This window comes from Phocoena phocoena, chromosome 3, assembly GCF_963924675.1.
Source record: "Phocoena phocoena chromosome 3, mPhoPho1.1, whole genome shotgun sequence".
In the NCBI taxonomy this organism is placed as follows: domain Eukaryota; kingdom Metazoa; phylum Chordata; class Mammalia; order Artiodactyla; family Phocoenidae; genus Phocoena; species Phocoena phocoena.
The window spans coordinates 71,540,389-71,564,801 of NC_089221.1; the positions used below are offsets into that span (position 1 = coordinate 71,540,389).

Sequence of the window (24,413 nt, forward strand, 5' to 3'; positions counted from 1 at the left end):
TTTATTACCTTTAGATTAAATATATACGTGTAAGGATGGGATAAAGTATATATGAATGAATATATGAAATGAATATGTGAAACATTTCATTTGTTATCTGGAAGTCCTGTTTTTCTTTTTTTTACGAGTATTGGTTTTTATCACATCAAAAAAGTTGACATGCAGGTCAGAGTTGTTTCCCGGTAGAAAGTGGGAAGCCATGTATTAAAAGCCACAAAACTGGCTGCTCCTGCCAGGTGTCTCTGAAAAGGGGCTGCTTCATGAGAACTCGTTTAAGTTAAAACAACCCTTCACGTATCAAAGAAATGTGTCAAAATAACCTCAAACAATTAAAATATAATATGTATTTATAATTCCAGGCCCTCAGAAGCAATCATGGTAGTTAAGAACAAAGTTTTGAGTCATTATGCTAGAGGCCAACTCAACACATCTCTAGTGAGATGAAATTCGGAAACTGGCATTACAGCCCTGAGTTAACTGCAGAATCTCTTCCATGCACCAGACTGACGGGCGAGCATCCTCCGTGTGGCTGGGGGGGCCAGGCGAGCGTCCTAGGAGGCGGCAGCTGGGCATCCTGGCTCCTACCGCGGGGCCTGGCCCTGCCACCCCCGCCCCCGCTCCCCCCCCCCCACGTCCCCCAGCTCACCCGGCTGTCCACCCCACCTGCGCCCTGCAAGGCCAGCGTCTGGTCGCCTGACCGGCACTGGAAAACAAATCAACACGATTCTGTTTAAATGTAAGTTTCTTCAAGAGCCTGATATCTCAGTTACAAATAATTGAAGCTCCTTTTTAAAAAGAAAATAACTCCCTTGTAATCAACTACTTTATGTAAGGAAAGAAGGCGCTGTCACAGCAACTCGTGGCCGTCCAGGGCCCGCGGAGGGTGGCCGCGTCTAGCTGGCGAACGTCTTGCCTGTGTCCTCCTTTCCCTTGTATGTCTTCTTGCCGTGCGTGACCAGGATGTACCGGTATTCGATCATGTGCTCTATCTGCCTCTTCATCGTGATACAGAAGAGCATGACGAAGTGCATCACCAGGATGGGCCAGAACACCGGGATGTTTAATGCCTCAATGAAGGTGCAGACCATGGCCACCAGGATGTCCTTGGTCACCGTGTGCCAGGATTTAAACTCTGGGAGCCTTCAAATGGAGGACTGGAACTCCTCATTCTGTTTGGTTGGTAACGAGGGGCCATCGTCTGAATCTTCCATTAAGGAAGGATCCACTTTTGGAGAAAGGAAAGCTATAAGGAGATTTAGATGGTGGATTCCCAAGACATAGGTCACGATGTACCAACCTGGCAGCAGGTAAACTCGGATCATGTAGATGAAGCTCAGGCCCAGCGTCACCACCCATCGCACAACCGTGTATGGAGTAGACTTGTCCAGCCAGGCCCGATAGACCTGTCTGAGACTTGTGAAAAATCTGTACACCACGGAAGGTTTCCCACGGACGGAATCTCCCACACTGTCACCTTCGGAGCTGCTGGTGGTCCACTGCCACCAAGCGCGGTCTCCTGAGGGCCGTGGGAAGGAGGACGCAGGTGGCGGCCACGTGGGCGCTTCGCTCGGTCCGGGAAGAGGCAGCCGAGCACCTGGAAGTTCTGTTTTTCTTTTTTAATAAATTTTATTTATTTATTTTTGGCTGTGTTGGGTTTTCGTTGTTGGGTGTGGGCTTTCTCTAGTTGCGGCGAACGGGGGCTACTCTCCGTTGCAGTGCACTGGCTTCTCACTGTGGTGGCCTCTCCTGTTGCAGAGCACAGGCTCTAGGCACGCGGGCTTCAGTAGTTGTGGCACGCAGGCTCAGTAGTTGTGGCGCACGGGCTTAATTGCTCCACGGCATGCGGGATCTTCCTGGACTAGGGCTCGAACCCGTGTCTCCCGCATTGGCAGGCGGATTCTTAACCACTGTGCCACCAAGGAAGCCCCTGTTTTTCTTAATCCTTGATATATCTTATATATTGAGTAGTTCTAAGGTAGAAATTGCTGACATTATGTATTCTACTGTTTTAAACTATTTTTCCTAGGAAATATTTTATTAAAAAATATATGTTATGTCCTATCGTGAGGTTTTGAAACTTATGCATTCATGTGTAGGTATGTTCTACCTTTGTTTGATGGCATCTACTTGAAATAGGTAGAAGGTATGATTCTATTTATATAGCAGTGGTCTTTGCAACTAATGTTACACATAAGGAGGCATTAGGATATGTCATTGGGATAAGCCACTCTGACTTGTCACTTGTAAGGTGTGCCCTCCAAGTATCACAGTTTAGGGAAAAAAAAAGAAGTAACAAAGGCCAAACAGTACAGTAGCACATTCATATTATAAAGCAATGATAACAATCACAGCTACAGAATATTTTACAATATAAAAGGCTTTTTTTTCTTTACATCCATCAAGTGAGGTGGGTCACACAACTATTAATTGTCATCAATATAAGTGAGAAGTTGAGGTACAAATATAGTGATTTATCCAAGACCATTTGATCAGTAGTTAAATTCTGCAGAGCCTTGAACCTGGCTCTTTGACTCTTAGATGATGGACCATAGGTAATCTAAGAAGATGTAGAAAATGACATTAGAATCATCCAGGAGGCCTTCAGACCTTTGGATCCTTGAATGACTCACTTGAATTAACTTAAAAGAATGTGCCGGTCCTCCTCCTTTTCCCTCCCCTGTGAGCTTGTGTATTCTGGTCCTACTTCTCCCTCCCCTCCTGTGCCACCTCATATAGACAGAACCACGAACGGGGAGGAACTTGATGAAGTCTCCAGGAGCAGGGCTTGACTCCATGGCTAGGCCTCCCTGCAAATGCTTTGCAGAACCTAAAAGCCTTAGCCAAATCTAGGGAATTAACCCAAAGATATTGCAAATGAAATCTCTGAAACCCGCATTCTGGCTCTAGGTTTGCCCGCCCTGGTCTCCACTGGGCAACCACTGACCAGGACATTTTAAACCAACTTTTGTGACTATCCACCTCTGGCATTTGATGCTCTCTGAACTGACTGTTTGGAAACTGAGGGAAGGAACCACCCCTGGACTTCATGGAATATTCTGCCTGTGGTATTTGGGCAGAAACAGGGTTGATAATTTTCCTGCATTATGAAAAGTCCTCTCTGAAATAATCATAGAACTATTTTATCACGAGTTTGTAACTGCTAAGCTCTGAAAAGGCCAACATGGAATTTTAGGCCACCTTTATCTTCTTCTGCCAAATTTCTCACCCTGCTGGAAGATGCCTGAAATTCCAATTTATTTCTTCAGTTTAAGATTTTGTTTCCCGTTCACATGCAAACAGAAAGATAGCAAGTTCAAATGCTATTCATCACAACTTAGTCTTAATAGGTCTCTTCTCCGCGGCATGTGGGATCCTCCCGGACTGGGACACGAACCCGTGTCCCCTGCATCGGCAGGCGGACTCTCAACCACTGCGCCACCAGGGAAGCCCCACAACTTAGTCTTAATAGGTCTCTCCTCCCTCCCTCCCTCCCTCCTTCCTTCCTTCCTTCTTTCTTTCCTTCCTTCCTCCTTTGTTTTCGTGTAGCTCACATTTATTGTACACATACTGTGTCCTAGATACAGTGCTGAATTAGCAGTGTTTAAAGAAAAGTGCTAAAATCCTGACACTTGTGGACTTGAATCCTTGCTTGCCACTTACAAAACTGTAGAGCCACGGAGAAGTAACTCAATCCTCAGGCACCTTTCACTTTCACATCTTAAAATGGCAATGTTAGCACTAATGCCTACCAAACACAGTTGCTAAGAATATATAAGATAGCTTGTGAAACCCTTCCTAAAACGTATATTTTGATAGCAAGAGAGGGGAGAACCCATGAGGGAGGACACTGGCCACTGAGACGGACAAGGATAGGGAATTAGCTAGGCCTGAGGATAAATATCACCAATTTCATCATTTGCTTGAGAAATCTCTCATAGAAAGCTGTCTTTGGTTATTTCACCTTTGCATCTTTGCATTTCCTGGGCATAATTCATGGTAAAGCTGTGTGGTGTCATGAAAAAGCAGTGAACAAGGAAATGTGTGTTCCAGTCCTGACCCTGCACCCGTCAGCACGTGATAGGCCATGTTACTTTCCCAGATGTTATCTTCCTCCTCTATAAATTGAGGGAATGAAATGAAATGTATTGCACAGAGCTCTTCCAATTCTCAAAATGATGCATGATTCTAACTTATTAAAGACTTCCTCGACCACTTAAAATACTGTTTGAATGTAAGCATTCCCAGGTCCACTACAAAAATCCTATAGACGTTATATCTCTGCATAGTGGCCAGAGAAGTACAGAGAACCACTTGAAATATTGTGGTAGAACTGAGCTGTGCTTTCTCAGAACTTCTCTGAGACCTGGGCTCAATTTGTAGGTTCTGGCAAAGCCTCCCAGAACCGCAGTATTTTATCATGTTTATGGAAGGAGATACCCTTCTCCACTGAAAAAAAGCATTACACTGGCAAAAAGAAGTACTGGGTTCTACCCATGGTTTTGGCACTAATTAATTAGGCAACCTTGGGCAAAGCAAATGACTCTGGACTTCATTTTTCTTGTTTGTGAAATGAGCTAAGTGTTCTAGATAATCTTTAAGTCTCCTTGTATTGACAAAATGCTCAATTACAGTCTCAGAACTACTTGATTGACTCATGAGTTAAGAAAAATTTTCAGATTGGAAGCCTCCCCTTAATGTGTCAAAACAGGTCAAACTATAACTTTTCAATGAAAAAAATTTCTTTTGCTAGCACCACTCTTAAATGTAATCATCTATCTTTCATGAAAACAATAATTGTCATTTTGTAGGTAGGGTGTTAAGGTCTCTAGTGTGCTTTGAATTACTTGGAAACCACACACACACAAACACACACACACACGCACACACACACACACACACACACACACACACAGTGCACTTATAAATAACAAGTAAATTCTCTCCTCCACAAGGATACCAAATTTAGGCTGGAGAAGCATTCCACATGCTTTTAAACATAGATCTAGTGTCTAATAGCAAAGATCCCTACCACAGTACAGAATTTTTCCTTTTCTGTTTTTCTTCATTTGCTGAGGTTTTACATATCAGGGCAAATATTGGTCCTCTCATAAGGTTTTACTCTTCTTATTCTTGATCTTTTATCTATTTGTTGGAATACCTATTTTCTTGAGTTTAAAGAACCACTGATCATTAGATTCACCATTGATTAAATAATGTTTCCAAAAAAAGGAAAAAAATCACAATATTAAAAGTGTACCTTGATTAAAAGTGGCTTCCTGATTTTGAAAACCATAGTTGTGAAAAATGGGTATCTTGAATCAAGGAAGTACAATCAGTCATTCAAGTAAGGAGTAGACATATTTGAACTATTATCCAGAAGCCCCTGACTTTTCTGGGAAGCCTTTTCTAGTGGATCTTCCCTTTGAACTCTGGATATCCTGGATACTAACAGGCAACACTTCATCATATGCAGTGTCTTGACATTTGTATCCCAAGCTTCTGTGATAAGTTCTTCTGATTAAATACAGTTGTATGATCCTACCCTCTGAAAACTACCGGTGGATATATTGAAACAATTGCTCAGTTTCTCATGTTACAGATCCCTAGATCTTGTTGCATTGTGCAAACAAATTTCTTTTCTCCCGCAAGAAGTAAAAGCAGAGCTCCTAGAAACAGAGCTGGGTTGCAAAATTATTGAGAGGCAAAAAATAAATTAAGAAGAGTCATGATTTTGCCAATCAGGGCGGGCAGAAACTGCCAGTCAGGGCGGGCAGAAACTTATTGATACCCTGTTGGAGAAAAATAAATGCTAATGGTTATAAGTAGAAAATTAAACTTTGGAATCTATGTTATCTTAGGTAGAAGGACCAGACAGTGAAACCAAAGATACATTCTGCCATTAAGACCATATTGCAGATTTGAATTCACTGAAAAGTGCAAAATTGGCTTAATCTTATACTTGGTGGTGATTGTTCAAGTTGCTAACCAATAGCTCTATTTTTTAGCTAAAGCCAATAGCTAAATTGTCCCATGGATTCATGATACAAAAGGGAAGTTTTGTTATTCTGTTTTATTTAAATGATATGAAAATTATACTTACAAGCTACCTAGATATGTGAAAAAATTTCTGTAAAGAATTCTAGGTGTCAGTTTAACCTTCATGGGTTTCTAAAATGAACTATCAGCTATATAACAATTTTATACTTGTGGAAAATTTTATACTTGTGGAAAGAGAGGCATATCTCTGGGTAGTATTTATACAACACCTCCTGTTTCCTCACCTCTACTTTGTTTCAAGTATCCAAATGTGGATATGGGTACTCTCCTTACCTCTTTTTGCAGCCTCTGTTCATTTCCTTTCTTTCCCCTGGGCTTCAAACTTTCCCTTGAGATTCAGCTACAAAGCATTACATTTTGACAGGGTCCCAGAGGTAAAGTCTGTTGCTCTCTGTTCAAGTTGATTCAACTCCACAGATATTCACTGGATTATCATTATGGCTGGAGTGTTTTAGTAGATGCCTTTTCTTTTTCCTATCCTCTTTAAATCCACCTGCTCTGGCTCCTATTTTGCTAGGGACTCATTAGAAGGCCACAATTTATCTTTCAGAACTAATCTTATGTGATAATGACTTTACTCATTACCCCCGCTAGATAACTTCTGCCTTTAAATGGTGGTTGCCAATGCCTTTAAAGTGAAGTCTTGAAGTCTTAGTCACCGGGATTAAGCAAGGCCAGTTGAAGGTGCTCAGTGCTTCTTAAATTATACCATGTAGAAATTTCTCTATTCACTCAATAGGAATGAAGAGGTAGATCAGGAGCTAAAGCTGGCTTTGCTTTTATTTTTAAATATAATAAAAATCAATAAGAATGTGCTTTTAAAATGAGCTTTTTTTCTATTAATAATTTTATCTTTTCTCTGGTCTTTTGAAATTATTATTTTTACCAAATGACCACAATAAACTTATCACAGATTTTCCTTTTTTTTTTTTTTTTTTATTCGGTACGCGAGCCTCTCACTGCTGTGGCCTCTCCCGTTGCGGAGCACAGGCTCCGGACGCGCAGGCCCAGCGGCCATGGCTCACGGGCCCAGCTGCTCCACGGCATGTGGGATCTTCCCGGACCGGGGCTCGAACCCATGTCCCCTGCATCGGCAGGCGGACTCTCAACCACTGCACCACTAGGGAACCCCTTTTACAAATTTTTCAAAAATCACCCTTGGCACAATCAAAAAGTGTCTGGAAATGTTCCAAATTAGGCTTACATTTGTATAACCATATTAATCTTCTCAAGCTGGAAACAATATATACAGAAACATTTTTCTATAAGTATTTACCAACATGCTGTGTTGAAAATCAGATAGGGTGAAATATTGGCATTTGATTGAATTGATCTAGTTAATATATGTACTATAAAAAGTATGTCAGTCCACTTACAGGCGTTTAGTTGACACACAAATTTTAAAATTGAGAATGAGAGATTCATCAATAAGAACTGGAGAAGTATAAAATACTTCTCTTTTAAACAGTGTTGTCATTTAACTGACTGAAGATTTGTTTAAGGGGAAGAGTTTGAAGAATTCTCTTCCATGCATGAAGTGAGCTGATTGTTTGTTTCAACTGCTACTCTTAAAAAAGACTAGCTAGATAACCCAACAGTTCTTTTCTAAATCATGAATTATTGTATAGATTTGTAAAGTCTAAAATAATACAACTGCTCTCAGAAATCCCAGTGTCTTGCTGTTTAGTGTTCAAACAACAAATGAGACAACGAGAGCTGATTTGTTTTTATTTATTTTCAAAAAGTACCTGGGGAAACCACTGACTTTGTTCATAGAATTGTTTACCTGTTTTTAAAATTAAATCTGAATTCCTATAGATGGATGTCTTCTCTGAACATAAATATTGCTTATAGCTTGCCCTTAAAAATGATATAAAATATTTTTATAGGCAAAGAAGCAAGTAAGCTGAAAGAAAACCCCAGAAAACTTATCAGAGCATTTTCCTTTCATTGTGAGAACTGAGTTTACCTTGCAATTGCCTCAGTAAATCCTTGAAGATTTTCCTAAATCAACATGGTTATGAGTTGTCTTGCTGAGAATAATAACACTTTTTAGTATCCTTATTTTTTTTAAGTCCCTTTACATTTTGTGAGAAATCTTAACTTCTTGGTAAAAGATATTTTCATTAGAATAAAAATGGGACTTTCAGATGCCTGTCATTTTCTAAAATGCTTTGAAGTTTGAATTTTTTATGTATATCAAGAGAGTAACTCTCTCTGAATAGAGTGTACTAATGAGAAATTTAGGATTTCAAGAATCAACCTACATTACAGTTACAAAAACGATACCTGCTATTGACATCACAGTCTGCTTTTGTGCAAATTTCATTTGTGACAACTATCTATTATGCTTATCAAACGGCAGGAAAAAGCTCCAACACTGAAATTTTAAAACTAGAGACAGGCACTGAATATAGATGGGCATTGGACCAATCAGATAATGTGATAAGATAGTGCCAAGAGGTCAAAGCAGTTGTAGAAAATGAAAGGAAGTTAAAGTATTCATGGCTATTCAGCAGCTCATTTTTTAAGAGTGCTATATTTCTGTGGGAAGCTTGAGAAAAGGGCAAGGTAGGCAGAATTCCAAGATGGCCACCAAGATCCCCCTCCCTGTTTTGCGTTAATCCCCTCCAACTTGAGTAGGAAGGAGACTTGGGAAAAAGATGTATGTTACTCTGATGAGTATGTTACATTACAGGGCAGAAGGGATTATGCAGATGTAGTTAAGGTCACTAATTATTTCACTTTGACCTAATCAAGAGGGAGATAGATAATCCTGGATGAACCTGACCTACTCAGGTGAGCTTCTAAAAGAGGTAAGAGAGATTTGAAGCATTAGATTCTCCTGCTAAGCTTGAAGAAGTAAGCTTTCTATGTGGTGAGAGGGTCTGTGGAGGAGGCTACAGGGCCAGGATGCGAGGGTAGCTGCTAGAAACCGAGAATAGTCCCTAAAAGCCAGCAAGAAAATAGGGTTGTTGGTCATACAACCACAAGAAAACAAATTATACCATCAGTCAGTGAGTTTGGAAGAGGACTCTAGAGTCACAGATGTGATTATAGCGCCTGCCAACACCTCGAGTTTTGCCAGGTGACACTTGAGCACAGGACCCAGCCAACTCCAGTTCAACCTCCTGAGTTAGGAGAACAGTGAGGTAATGAATTTGTATTGTTTTAGGTTACTAAGTTTGTGGTAATCTTTCATGTAACACTAGAAAATGAATATAGTTAAGAATGAAGCTTTTAAGCTTCACTTAAAAATTTAGAAGAGCTCTCAGCATGGCAATGGTGGGCCAGAGTTGAGAATCTCACTGAGATGGGATGTAAGCCTTCCAGTTGGCCAGTCCTGTCTCTCCTGACGTCCACCTTACACTGAGATGGAGTATCATCTGCAATCATTGCTCTACTGTTATTCTCACAGAATGTTACAAATGTTATTCTTAAAATTCTCTTTTTTTTTTCTGAACTCACTTCTCTATCAAAGTGCAAAATGAAAGATGGAGCTCCGAGGGCTCCTTGTTTCTCAAGCCCTATCTGCTCTCTTCATTTTTGAACTAGTTGGCATTTGCGATTGTGACCCCTGGAGATTAAAGCAATAACTGATTGAAAGCACCTTGTATAACCCAGACCAGATGCTTAGCAAATGTTAGTTTCCTTCCATCCAGGCTTTCTGGTAGTTGTTTTGAAACGTTTGGACGCAGAATAAAGTGACTGTAATACTCCTGGTGATTGTAAGTGGACTACCACAACAAAATGTTGGAATCAAGCAGGAAAGACTAAGATTAGATTTCAAGTAAGGTCGAGAATATAAAGAGGGAAGACAGTGTGATAACCATGTAGGTGACCCCAATTTTTCCTTTCCATCTCTACTAAAATCAATGAAATTTCTCCCCAGAGCCAGGAAGGGGAGAATATCATCCCCTGTTGCAGTGTTCGCTTTCAGTTGCCTATATATTCCTGGCCTCTGGGTGAGGTTAACTGTGCAAAGGAAAGTCACACTTTCAGAACAGTTAGGTATTTTTTCTCGCTGAACTACACTGAAGACACTAATTCCGTTTTTTCCCTGGCTATAGATGGGTGAATTAGCAAGAAACCACCCCTGCATTGTCTTCTAGTCTTCAAGTGAAGCCTAATTAAAGAAATATATAGTTTTTATTGAGCTGCAAGAAAAAGGGACATGGGGCACAATTAAGTTTGCATCAATAATTAAAGCCATAAAATTATTAATGTAGCAAATATTACACATTAGTAAGAAATATATTTTGTCACCAACTGCTGCATGAAATCCCTCTTTCATAATCTATAATCCAAAAGGAGAAATAGAGAAGGAATATACAAAAAAATTAGGCTGCAGCATCAAGTTTATTGCCTCTGCAAGGAGTATGTTTGCCATATTTCAGCACTACCATTTCTAAGATTCAATTGTTCTGAATTGATTTTTAAAAAGTGAGAAAAAGATATAATTGTGATAATAATAGCTTGTATGTAACATGAAGTTTTATTAGGGTAATGGAAATATTTATCAATCTTCCCAATATTTTCCTCTTATAAGGGCTACAAGTTCAATATGCAGAGAGGGAAGGGTCTTCTTCTTGCCTTTGCTCCGTGTCTCTTGTCTGGCTGAACTTGGATCTTTCTGCTCCCACCCTCTTTGGAGAGAGAGGGTTGGTGTCAAAGCCAGCTTTCTGATGCATGGATCACCTATTGAGAAAACTCTTTCTTTTAGTCATTAAATGTCCACTGGAGAGCGTTAAGGAATGAGTTTGTATCTCCTCCCCACCCCCAGGCATCCCATCCTGTACTTCTTTTAGGAAAGCCCAATCATCTGATTCCGCAATCAGCTGTTTCCCTGCATGTATCCCATAGGCTTACATATCATAGGCACCATACCTATTTAAGGAGTAAATGAATGAGGCAGCACGGAGTTGTTTTGTTCAAATCAAGCTTAAGATTGCATGATTTATAAGCATCTCCATCAGGTTCCATTAGTAAATATAATTTTCAAAAAGTTAGTTAATACCTACTATGAACAAGTTGTTGGTGATACAAGGCGAAGGAGGTTAAGTTTTCTCTCTTATAATCCAAGAGGGAAAAGATAATGCGTAAGTAGACTGTACAGACTGCCACTAACAAAATGAAATGGGGGTTTCAAAAGTGGAAAATGAAAATATGTAGTTAATTTGAAGACTTAGGAAAGCTTCATGGAGAAAGTGACCATTAGGATGTGTGGTAATGAATGGAAGGGATTTAAAAAGGGCGAAAAATTCTGGGTAGCCGAGTGATTAGATGTGCAAAGAAAGAGCATGAGCAAACAGAGGGAAAGTTCAGCACATGTTTGGGGATAGCTTGTGTTTCAACTTGGCCACAGCAGTTCCCAAGCAAGACTTGAGAAATGAGGCTTTCAGAGGTGGATTAGAGCTCTGTTGAGGTGGGCTTTGAGTGATAGCCCTGGGAGGTTAATGATCAAGCTCTGTGTACCATCACTCTATACAGAATGTTCTATGTTTTCACAGTTGGCACTATGTTCATTTAGTTTTGTGCCCTGTTTAAGTGAATTGCAGTCTCATTGGTGACTAGTTCTTCTTGATTGGGTTCTCTGGTTCCGATTTCTTTTGTGTCTTTCATGGTTCTTTGCTTATGGTAAACGGTAAGTACCAATGCAGTATCCACTGATTTTTTTTTTTAATTTGATTACTGAATTGTTTGGCTGATCAACTCCAAGGTATCAATGTTTTAGAAACCATCTTGATTTTCTCAAGAGCATTGGGGAGTCAGTATGACCATTTTACATTGGATCAAAACAAGGTGCAGGGGTTAAGATATTTGCTTACTTTCTTCCAATGAGACCAGAACCCACATATGCTTGTTTCAGATCCTGGGCTCTTTCCTTTGTACCACATTGTTGTAATTTCTAGAACATGGAAGCTTTAACACTTTATAAGATGTTAAAGGAAGGAAAAAAGATGCATTTCTGAGATAAGAGAGACGTCAAAGAGTAGTCCTCTTCCTACACTGAACCAAATTTCACTTGGAGCCAAGTGCTCAGTGGGACCCAGTTAATCTTTCTCACAAACTTTAATTTTGCCTACAATTTTTATGTCTCGTTTCATCCAGGATTTGCAGGCAAAAATATATTAGAAGTCTTTTTATTCAAGCAATACTGGGCCATCATAATAACAGCTATTATTTACCAAGCGCTTACTGTATGCTAGTCACTGTATAGCTGCTTTACGCATATTACATTTATTCCTGTTGGAATTCTGCGAGCCCATTTTACAGAGGAGTGATTGAACTAACTTCCAAATCTAGCTCTGCCTTCAGATTCTGAGGTCTTTCCTCCTGTCTCTAAAACTACTGGTTTCTAACCAGGAATATGCTTAGTGGGTCTATTCTGCTATTTCTTTCTGAATACATGATTCAGGTCAAGCTCTAGCCCTAGGCAAGAAGTCTTCTCCAAAAGTAGTTCCATTTGTTGCCTGATTCTAGTCTAACTACTTAGAAGCTATTAAGAGACAACAATGTAAGGTATGTTTTTTTTTATCTTGAAGGGACTTATACTTCAGGTAAATCAATCAAATACAAAAACAGAGGGATGACAAGTCAATGGTACATATACATCAAAAACTATGCATTCTAGAAGGCTGGTAGAGGGAGAAAGGAGATGAGGGTAGAATTCAGCCCTGAAAATTGGGTAAAATGTGAATAGAAAGAAGAAATGTATACTTGGTGGGGGTGATAGAAAGCACCATGAGAAAAGGTGCTGGCTTTTGAATGTGTTTGTTTATTAAAATGCTTCCCATTCATCTCTGAATTCTCTCTTGGTTCTTCCTAATGACCTACCACAAAACTATTTTTGAGCCACTTCACATGGCCATGGTATGGAAAATTGTATAGTCAGAGTAAGACTTAGAAGCGCTTAAATGCACTTTAACGTCAGAAATCAAGCAAAGCACGAATAAGCCTAAAGGTAAAAGTGATAGGTACGGGCAATGCAAGGAAGGACTTTCTCCAGATAGTCATTATAACCTAAAACGCTAACCTCCAACTGGTTTGGACTACTAATTTAATATGTGGGTGGAGGTGTGAAATTTAAAATCTTTTGAAGGGAGTAGGGCGGTATTTAACCTCAAGAGAGTGTGATTTCTGTTGCATAATTTGAAAAAAAATGTGGTAACAAATGTGGTAACACCACAAACACATACATCACCTCTGATTCGAATGTTGCTTGATGATATTATCATGGATTTTTTTTCTGCCCTGATACAGATATCTAATGCTAAATCACCTGCGATAAATCTGCTATGAAAGTGTTGAATTGCTTCAAAAATTTTCGCTTCTATCAGGTGGTTTTCTCTAAGGCAGCGGAGCATCCAGAGACATTAGACTCACCAATCATGAAGACCCCACCCTGCCCCCTTTTCTTAGCTGCTTGTATATCGTGCCTCTGAATCCTTTCTACTAATTTGTCTTACCTTATTTACTTCAGCATTTAAAACAATGCCAGCAGGGTTAGGATTTCAACTTATTGTTCATTCAGGGTTGAGAACCATTGATTTAGAGTCTTCGTATTCAAAAAGATGGATGTAGTGGGTTTTAGTCATAATATAAATATCATAATGGAAAAGCTCATCAGGTTGAACCAGGCTCAACCCTTTTAGGGAGAATGAGAGATGTCCCCAGTGGGATACCAATTCTGTGCTAAAAGGTAGAAGGCTTTCAGGAGCTTGCCTAAAGACTTTTAAGAAATTAGAACTTGAGTCTTCTGTCTCCAAATCCTGTGTCCTTTCTACTAGGTTATTTAATATCTGTAGTTGTGTATGATTTGCTCAAATATCACAGCCTTGGGAGAGGTTTTCTTTGACTGTTCAATCGAAAATAATCTTTCTCTAGCAAATTACCCTGTTTCATATTATTTTTTCATAATAATACACTACTTGAAATCATAGAAAGGAGTTCCATGGGAGCAGGGACCTTCGCCATCTTGTTCACTGCCACATCTCCAGCATCTAGAACAGTGATTTGTATACAGTTGTTGAATGAATGAATCAGTGAGAATTTTGCATTCCTACAAATGTGTCAATTTCATCATGTGCCCTATGTCTAGATAGAGGTGGAACAAGGACACTTTTAATAGGATAGGAGGTTTCTCAGAGCAGCAGCTGCATTTGAGGCAGAAAATCAATTTCTACACTGGATGACATTTTCAAAAGAGGTGTATCTGCTAGCATGGAATCTTCTATCTGACAGGGCTTATGTCAAAATACTAGGATGTCTAGATGAGTGGCCCACATTCTGTAGAGAGGGTGTGCCATTCAAAGATGCCCTGAACTGTGCATGCAGTTTAGCCCTTGTTCTAACAGACTTTCTGGCTGCACAAATAAGAGAGTGGCAGCGACTTTGTGAGTATACTTACGTTCAGCAAGAAAGTTTGCATGCAAATGCAAATATGCACAGACATTTTATAAGCTTTGTGGGGAACAAATATGGGATGCAGATTCCCCAAGTTAGCTAGTATTTGTAATATTTTTGGTAATAGGGTGGAGGGTACCTGTCTGATATGTTCTCAAATATTTAAAACACAGCCATTGTTTAAGACTTGAAATTCACAATAAGATGGAGACAATATCAGGAAAAGTGTAGACTATTTATCACAGTTTATACAAAGCATGTTAAGTAAATGAACCCAACCAGTTGTCATGTACACACCACTGTGCTAAGAAATGCTTTTCCTCGTGGTATTTGTTAGTGAGGAAGATCATTACCAAAGCGATTCAGCTAATTCATTCCCATGTTTGGAATTAAGCATTTTTAACAGTTATCTACTTCCCATTGTCTGCCTGGGACAAGCCTTGTCTTGTCAGTAAAGTACTTAGCTCTCTGCTGGCAGAATTGAGATAGGGTCATCAGAATCCTCTTGTAAACTCAGGAAGATAAAGACAGGGAAGCTGGCTCCTGCCCAGGAGTCAGGTTGGTTAGGGGTTGGAGGGGCTGGGGGCTGGGGGTCATGGAGGAGGGAGTGGGGAGAACAAAAGGGCAGATTTGTAGGCAGAATGAGGCAACTGCTTACTTTGTGCCATTCAGCATCCTAGGAAGTATTTGTATTTCTTTCATTCCGCTTCTTCCTCTCCCACTTCTCATGCAAACAAACACACACACACACACACACACACACACACACACACACACACACACTCCTTCTTTAGTAAGGAGACATGGCTTTTATTTTATAACTAGAGAAGAGACAATACTGCAGGTAGAAGAAAATTATTGATTAATGTTCTCATGCATTTGGAAATAACTTTTAATAGGTCTTTTCCTGAGCTGGAAAAAGAAGGTGGCTATAAATTTGGGGCTTCTACTATGTACCTGGTTTTATCTTAGAAGAATTAAATACACTTTCAAAATTTCATTTAATGTAAAACTTAGATGAGACTTTGGTAGGAGGAAGATCTTAGGCTCTTAAAATTAGATAAGCAATAGGAAACCTTCCTAAATGGGAAGCCAGCTATTTTGCAGACAAGTGTGTCCACTTCAGAATTTTCCTTGGGGCTGGATTTTTTTAAAAAATGGGAACACAGGATTAAAAAGAGTATGGGTTTTTATTCTTGACTCCCAAGAAAGTTTACAGTTTAAAAACATTTTAAAAGCTAAAACTGATAAAAATAAGCTAAAGTAATGAGAAGGCCATCAATGAGTTGACTATTGCAATTATAAATTAATAGAGGTGGCTCCTTTTGACCTGCCCCAGATGTCATGTCAATTGATTAAATGTTCTGAGACAATGAAATGGAAAAAGACAACTTTATTATAATGCTTCAGGCAGGGAATATTTTTATTTTGCTATTAGGAGCACATCCACATGTCAGTGACCAATTCCATTTGGAAAAAAGACACTTTGGGGGATATGTATGATTAGAAAAAATCTCCAAGGTGAATCTTAGGTCTGAACTAACCACCTCTGTTATTTTTAGTTGACATTAGGAATCATAAAAGATAGGATTTTAAGCTTTATTTTGACTCAGGGCAGAAGAATTGTTGGCTCCATCTCTCCTAGGTATCATGGGCTGGCAAGGCCCTGCTGGGCTGGTAAACTCAGCAGACATTGCCAGGGGCATGGCCTGCATTGGGGTCTCTGCATGGCCTGCATTGGGGTCCCTGCACGTCTATGACAGGGACTACATTGGCAAAGGTGTCAAGGAACTAGCAGATTTTCAGCTGCATTCTCCTACTAGCCATTCAGAGTGAGCTGAGGATGCTATCATTTTGTGGGTGATTTGGCAGGTATGGGTTTGACTTCTGAGACATCTGTTTGAGCCTCAGCTTCTCTGTAGTGATAGGGTGAATCTGAGAGGAAAAAAAATCATTTCCCTTTTTTTTCTACTAGAAAAATGTCTTGCTGTAAAAAAATAATAGAACCTATCTTTATAACTTCTCAATAGGAGATGAGAAACCCTGGTTGAAAGAGAGGTATATCTGATATTTGGGAATAGTTGATAAACTAAGATTGACCATGTGCCTGTAATTTGAGCAGCTATACAAAAACTGGTTGTCTGGCAGGCAGAACTAAATCCCTAATCATTTGAAAAATGGTCTGTTGAGTGGACCCACAGACACATAATCTCACATCTCCTAGCCTCTTAGGTCAGGAAGCTGTTACTTATGGGGGCCTAAACACCTTTGCAATGGGCCCTGGCTCTGTCCCTTCAAGAAACAGGCAGCAGTTCCTTTGTGTCCCCAGAGACCTTGATTAATGTAATATTTAGCACATCTGTTTCAGGTCAAACAATCATATTTCTCTGACCTTCTCCCCTGGATTTCTATTCTAGTCATTTCTTATTTTTACTGTTTTCGCTATCACCTTTTTTTATTGTAACATGTCCCTTTTAAAATGCGGAACATCTAAACGGAGCATAATGTTTAAAAATACTTATAATGCTGGTCATAAGAAAGAAGTAGAGAAAGTCATGACTTTTGACTCTTCAGCTTTTTAAAATACACACTTATTCACTGTCAATTTTAGTGACCAAATTTATTGCTGATTCATACAACTTGAATGATTTATTCTCGCTTATATTAACAGGCTCTGGAAACCAAGAATATCATTCAGTTACAAATGCAATATGTCCCAGGCATTGTGTTCAACTCCAGAGTGAGAAAATGGTGGTCCTCACTGTCCTGGAGCTCATGGTCAATGAGGGGATGGAATGCTAATTAGGCAGTAGTGTTTGTTACAACCCAGCAGTATTTGTTTTTGTGGTAAGAAGAAGAATAGGATGGTAAGAAGGCATATAAAAGGGATACCAGTAGTCAGGGGAGCCTTCCTGGAGGAAGTGTTACGTAATTTGAGGACTTCAGGAACCCCTCTGTAGATCAATGGATAAATGAAATGTAGCTGATCTGATGGCAGTATATATACAGTCACCCAGTTCTGTCCACCCAGTGTGCTGTATTTTGCTATAACTTTAAAACAGAAACAGCAGTAAGACACCAAGTGGGAAGAGACAGTATGATTTCCTGGGTCTCACCTACTTTAAATTCTGTTCTTTAAGAAATTACATTTGGATATTAGCTTTTTTATCTTATTTGTAATTTTGAAAAGTATTACTCTTTCAAAACTCATTACAATAGCTGCATTGTTCTTTTAGGGATAAATCAGTTTCTTTTCAACAAATACTTAGGATGGTTAATAAACAATTTGCTATTTTTTTATTCTCATTTGTGCTAGTATGAAGAATCCTTAGGAGATCTTTGAAAAATTATTTTTATCTAGAGATAACAATGCAGAAGAGTAAATTGTTTGGCAAAGAATATGAAGCATATGGGCAGAGATACAAGAATTTACTGCATTTATAAGTCTCATTATGACTCTATAAAATGCAGCATCATTTGTCAGTAAATCAAAGCTTATAAAAGTAGCAATTGTGAATGCAGTTGGTTGTAGTATCAAGAGAATGAGGATTAGAAGTGTAGCTGAGATTCCTTTTATGATAAATTATCTAGCTCCTGGCTACCGTGTATGAGCTCTATTAACTGCCTATAAATTGTTCATCATAAAATCTAGTTCATTCTTGTTAATTAGGCCAAGGCTTTTATGAAGATTTTTCCTCTTCTCTCTGAAAGTCTAGGCTGACAGGAGAGTAGCTACACCAGAATACTGAGGAAGAAAGGGACCCTCTGCTAAGTATAATGCTGTGTTCTTTAAAAACTAATAATTAAAAGAGAAATTCCTGAATTAAAATTACTTTGGCTTCTTACTAGTGAAAATGGAATCATTCTTTGTAGCCACAGAAGGTTAAATACAGCCAAAATAATTGCATCTTCCAAGTTTAAATTCTCTCAATCAATAACACAAGAAAGGAAGGGTGTATGTATAACAAAGACTGGATATACCCATTACAAATGATTAATACCAAGCCAGTTCCAGGAAAACAAATAGACATAACAAATGTTTCTGGCATATCATTCCACGTCATTTTATTATGCATTTTTTCCCATGAAACTGAACTTTTATGCAAAATTCTCTTGGAGGAAATCTTGTATTTGTTACTCATCTCCAATTTTTTTTCTGTTGTATTTTGCTTTTCATGGTGCTCACATAAGTGATCAACTGGCAGTGAATGTTATGTTTATATTATCTCATATTTTGCATTGCTAACTGGGTCCCTTGATACCATTTAAGGTGCATCCCTAATCAGTTCTCGCATTTCACACTTCCCTTGCAATCTCTGGATTTTATGAAGAGTAGACACGCCATGCCCCAGTTCTGGACGTCAAAGTGGTTGTGACTTCAGGAAGTCCCAATAGTCAGAGCCACAGTCTGAGTCAAGCCGTGTGATTGCTCCCCTGAGATGCAGTTAGCAAGCCTCTCTGACAGAGGCCAGAGGCAAGGAACAGTCAAAGACTAGAAAAGTCAAGTCTGTTTGCACACTCTCCTGTGCTCAGCACCCATTATGGTGCAATTAAGAATGGTCAGAAGCACTATTATATTTGGAAACCCCAAATAACAGCCTAACTTGAGGGGAAATAGGAAAATCAGTTCAAAGCAAGGAAAAGTAGTTCTTAAATTTTTTTTGTTTTGTTTTAAATGGGATTTTTGCTTAAGCTACTTCTCATTTAACTTTGTAAATGCTAATTAGCTAACAGTGAAAGAAATTGTAGGACTGTTAGGTAAACTGTGTTTCATTTCTAAGATCTTATGGACACTTAGGGTTTGTCTCACGCCTTTGCACTTCACAGGACCCTACTTTCTATTTTTCCTGGTCCAGCTTCTGGGTAATATTTCTGGCTCCACAAGACTACAGTGCAGATAAGAGCTCATCTAAGTTCATTCTAAATTAGATGGTTAGGAAGACAATGTAGTTCCTTGCACTGAGTAATAGTAGGGGCTCTGCAGGGGACTTACTTGGATGGACTGTGGTTTGAATCAGTTATAACACTATGGCTATAGTAATGCCCTAGAGGTCTTACCAATGAATACCTTGGGGGCAATAAATTGCAACAGGCTTAAACATAATTATAGAGAGACTTCTTAAGCTTTGGCTAGTTCAGTTTTAATTGAAAGAAATTATTTTTCCCTTGAAAGACTAAAAAGAAAAGCCTTTAGAACATGATATTTATTTCAACAAATTGTTGTAAAGAATCTCTTATTTAAAAACAAACAAAAAACTGTTCACTTTTTATTATCATCATCACCATAATTATTTTTATTATAATCAAATATTGAATTATAATGCATTGACAGTGGTCCCAGTTTTCCCCAAATAATTGGGCTCTTTTCTGAACCTCTTTTCAAGCTTTGAATAGGTAAATAGAAATGAATAAATATCAGATTTGGGTGTAGAAATCTTACTCTTATGGACTGAATGTTTGTGTCCCTCCACCAACCCCGCAAATTCATATGTTGATGTCCTGACCCCCAATGCAATGGTAGTAGGAGGTATTATTAGGGGTTTTTGGGAGGTGATTTGGTTGAGATGAAGTCATGAGGGTGGAGCCCCTGTGATGGGATTAGTGTCCTTATAACAGGAGGAAGAGACATTAGAGCTCCTGTCTCCACCATGTGAGGATACAGCAAGATGGTCGACATCTGCAAGCCAGGAAGAAGACCTTTGCCAAGAGTTTAATCTGTGGGCACCTTGATCTTGGACTTCCTAACCTCCAGAACTGTGAAAAATAAATGTCTTTGTTTAACCCACCCAGTCTATGGTATTTTTTTGTTATAGCAGCCTGAGCTGACTAATACTCTTAGCTTATGGCAAAATTTCTCCCAGCCACAAGGACCAATATATAGCAATGGTGAAAGCATGCAAAGAAGTGCCTGGGCAGATAGGGGTAGAGGAATCATGGTGAAGGCACAAATAGATTTTAGGAAATCATCCCCCAAATAGCCCATACCACTTAGGCTTTTTTTTTTTTTTTTTGATGAGAACTAGTCAGATGGTTCCACCTAAATGCAAGGGGGCTGGGAAATGGAGTTTCTGGCAGCATAGGCACTTTCCAGTAACAACTCTACACTCTGGAGAGGAGCACATGTCTTTGGCGGACAGCTGATGGTCTGCGACACCACATTTTGTGTGTTACTTTAAGCTTAGAAGATGCTTTTTACAGCTATTTACTCTTTGAATTTTAAGACCACTTTAGTTACAAGCAAAGTTTTTTAATGCCTGCACATTCGATCAGTTCAGTTGACTGGCCAATTAACTGAGTGAAGTCAATCCACTTCGTTGTCTGACTGAATTTCCGATTGTTTGGCTGAATGGAATGGTTACTTTGGCATAAAGTTTGTGCAGTAGTCCTATATAGATATAATCACACTGCAGCTGGTGTAAAATTTGTCTTTGTCACTACATTTATTTTTCTAGACACTGTCACCTTCCCTAATTTCCTTTCCCAAGTTCTTTTTAGAATGCTCCATTGTCCTAGCTTATTCAGAAGAGTGCTTCTTTCAGAGCTTAGCTGAGAGTATACAGACCAAGTTTGTCTCAGTATTTTCAACACAATCTAGTTTATACATTTTATTTTTGCTGTCAATACCCGATGGGGTCAATCCTACAGACCTCTTGTTTTTGAAAAAATAAAGTCTCTTGTAGTACTGTGTTGATGGTCAGACTATTAGTTATATTGAAAAGATATCTTAAAAACCAGAGCACATTACTGCAGATTTTTAAGGGAAATTTTTTATTTTATCTCTACTTTACTTCTTAGGCTTTCAATCTGTATTTTTCTATCTTTGATTTTAGGGTGTTATCTCAGGCTTACATTAATGCCTAGCAATATGCTTTTATAAAGCCAGCCTCAACGTGGCAAAAGTCTCTACAGTTGGAGAAATTTGGAGTCAAACACTTAACATCGATTATACACTTATATTTAAAATGCAGGAGTTCAATAAAATGATCCATTGACAAATTGTGAGTGCCTTTTCTAAGCCCTATGAAGGCTGCACATAGAAATGAGTGATTGCCTCCAAGGAACTTACACTCTGGGACTTAATCACAGCACCTGGTACAGAAGAATTTGGTGGAGAGGACGGGGCATGCGGAAAAAAATGTTAACTAGTAACCAAAGATAGCCCACAATAAAAGCCTAATGAGTATTGTGAGAGATCAGTTCTCTGGATGATCAGCAGAGAGAGGGAATCATCATGGTCTAGAGCAACTGGGAAGAGAACACAGCGTGAGCCTTTAGGATGGATGTAAAGGGAGGATGTTGTTCAGATAAACTGAGAAGTGAGGCAGCCGTCTCAAAAAGGGATACGTGTAAACGAAATTGCAGCCCCTGGAATCCATACAATGTTTTTAAGTAACAGCGAATAGATTTTTCTACAGGGAACTGAGGGTTAGTGAATGAAAATAGCAGCTTAAATGTTGGAAAGATAGGTTGCTATCAGATTGTGGAGAGCTCTAAATGTCAGTTTGATAAGTGTGGCCTTTATTTTATATTCAGTTGGGAACCATTGGAGATTTGGGGATGATCTATTTATTGACAGCAACCTGGAGCCTAAATTTGTCCCTAGCTTCAGATTTATCTCCCAAGCCCGGATTTTGAAAGTTATTACAATTTAAAGCACAGTGATGATGGTCACTCCCTGGACTCCACCTCCTGTTTCACCTCCAACACACAGAGTGAAGAAGAAATAAGCTGCCACAGGGACACTGCTTTCTCTACTTTATCAAGACAGAGTGATGTACATTCATTCACTTTTTCTTTTGAGGCATCTGTCTAAGAAGAAGCTGTGTCCTATTACAAAATTGAGTCTGAGAGGTGTGAGGAGTATACCTGTATCTCTCCTTTGAACTTTGGAGGAGATTATTTACTGTTAACATAAAAATAAGACTCCTCACAAGTCATTAGCTTTTAAGCAGAATGACCTACACGTTGTGAGGTACTCTGCCTCTTGGACAGATATAGAAAGAATTGATTGTGGCGTAGCCCTTGACTACAGAGCATCAATGAATAACCACCTGCGTAGCTTTTTATACTTCTGAGTTTTGTATGTAATGGTTTGCAGTTGCGACCATGTGGCAAATGCAACAAGTTGACCATACTAGTACCGAGTTTATCTACACCATCTGCTGTCGTATTGACATCTGCTTCCTTCAACATAGCACCCTCCTTTTTCTTAGATATGTTCTGTTATTTCTTCTTTTACTTCTTTATTTCAAGTCATATTCACTGATATCTGTACCATTTCATGATATCAAGAAAGGAGGCTTTCAGTGAGGGAGTAGAGGAAGACAGGGACAGACAAGTGGTCAAAGGTCTCAGTAGGAAAAAAGTCATAATTCCTGGGCCCTGAAAACCATGTAAAAAGGTGAGAAAGTATCTGGAGGAAGCATGAGAGAGAAGTGAGGGTTTAATTTGGGATTAACAAAAGCACCAGAAATAGCTGAGAGGAGACAGGAGAATAAGGACCATGGGTGTATGGGGTGATGGCAGAGCATCTCACAGAGATTAAGGTGGAATTAATCTGTTCATTGGAAAGATACTTCAAATTTTTGACAACACATTCCAACAGCAGTAACTCCAAGTAGCCTTCTGAAATCAGGGATCAACAGGTGAAGGCTTCCTTTAACTTTATTTTTAAAATACAGTCAAGATTAACTTGTACAAGCCACTTTTTTTTTTTTTTTTGGTGTTTTAGTTTATTTCCAATACACCGTTCCACTTCATTTTTTCACTTATCCTCACAACGTAGCTGTGAGTTAGCTTAGCATCATCAGGCAAATCTCCTGGCTCCCAACTCTTAGCTAATTCTGTTAGAAAATACTGACTTTAATTGTGTATAAAAGTGAAAATTTTTTCTATTAAACAGTCACCAGATTTTTAGAACAAAAGCTAAATTTCAGGAAGCGCTTGGAATTCCAAAGAATAGAAAGGTATAGAAAAGAGCCAGTGTGTATTCAGTCTGAATCAACAGAATTCACCTGGGCATTATTTGAGTTTTTGGCCCCTGAAGCCATGGGTCAATGGTACAAAAATAGACACTCACCTCTGACAAAGAAAAGCATGGATGCTGGCATGGGAGGACATAGCTCCTTTTCTTTCAATCCCAGATCAAATTTAAACCTGCAATTTTGGAGCTTACTCATCAGAGGAGAAATATCATGAGCTATTTGCTCTCTCTGCTGTAACACAGCTCTGGCAAGCCTGGAAGTTATGTTGAGATCGTCAAATCTATAGTCAAGGACCATCTTTGTGAATCATGAAACCATATGCCACTGGTTGTCTGAATCGAAGAAAAAAAAAAAAAACAAAAAACGCAACAACAAAAACAAAAAACCCAGCTCTACACCAAGGAAATCAGTAATGTGATCAAACAGTGCCAGGGCCCTTTGACCATCTTACACCTTCTCAAGCTATACATTTAAAAAAAAAAAAAAAAAAAAATCTTTGCTACTGCCTGAACCATGTAAAATACCAGAACTCCTGTAGTGTTAACAAGGAATAAAGATCTTGCACCAGATGGTGCCTCTTGTCTCCATCTATCTCTAGCCCAAACAATCTGCCAGAGTTTTGAAGAAAAATGCAATGTGATCATGTTGCAAAGTATATGAAGAAACAGTATGAAAAGTAATCTGGCTCAAGCAATGGAACCCAGAAGGAAGGGGATTATTATGACTCTTTGAGCCTAGGAATCAGGGTACTGCTAGCTCTGCATTTTAGTCCATAATACAAATGGTATGCCCAGCCACAGCTGGAGGGTGAGCATCGCACCTGAGATATCTCTGTATCTCTGCAACATATTGATATCAGTCAGTATGGTTGAAATTTCAGGAATTCATCTAGATATTTTGTTTCTATAAAACAGAATAAACTGTTTGATGACTTTTAAAAAACTAACAAGCTAGGAAGGGAGAGTT

The 24,413-nt window shown here is 39.1% G+C and overlaps 1 protein-coding gene across 1 annotated transcript; it reads right to left on the minus strand.

The window, feature by feature from the left end:
- Nucleotides 1–893: 893 nt before the first annotated feature.
- On the minus strand, nucleotides 894–23,744 carry LOC136120196 (protein RER1-like). Its single transcript, XM_065873670.1, is given in 2 exon segments — nucleotides 894–1,603; nucleotides 23,543–23,744. Coding segments are annotated over 2 exon segments (912 nt in total).
- Nucleotides 23,745–24,413: the final 669 nt, after the last annotated feature.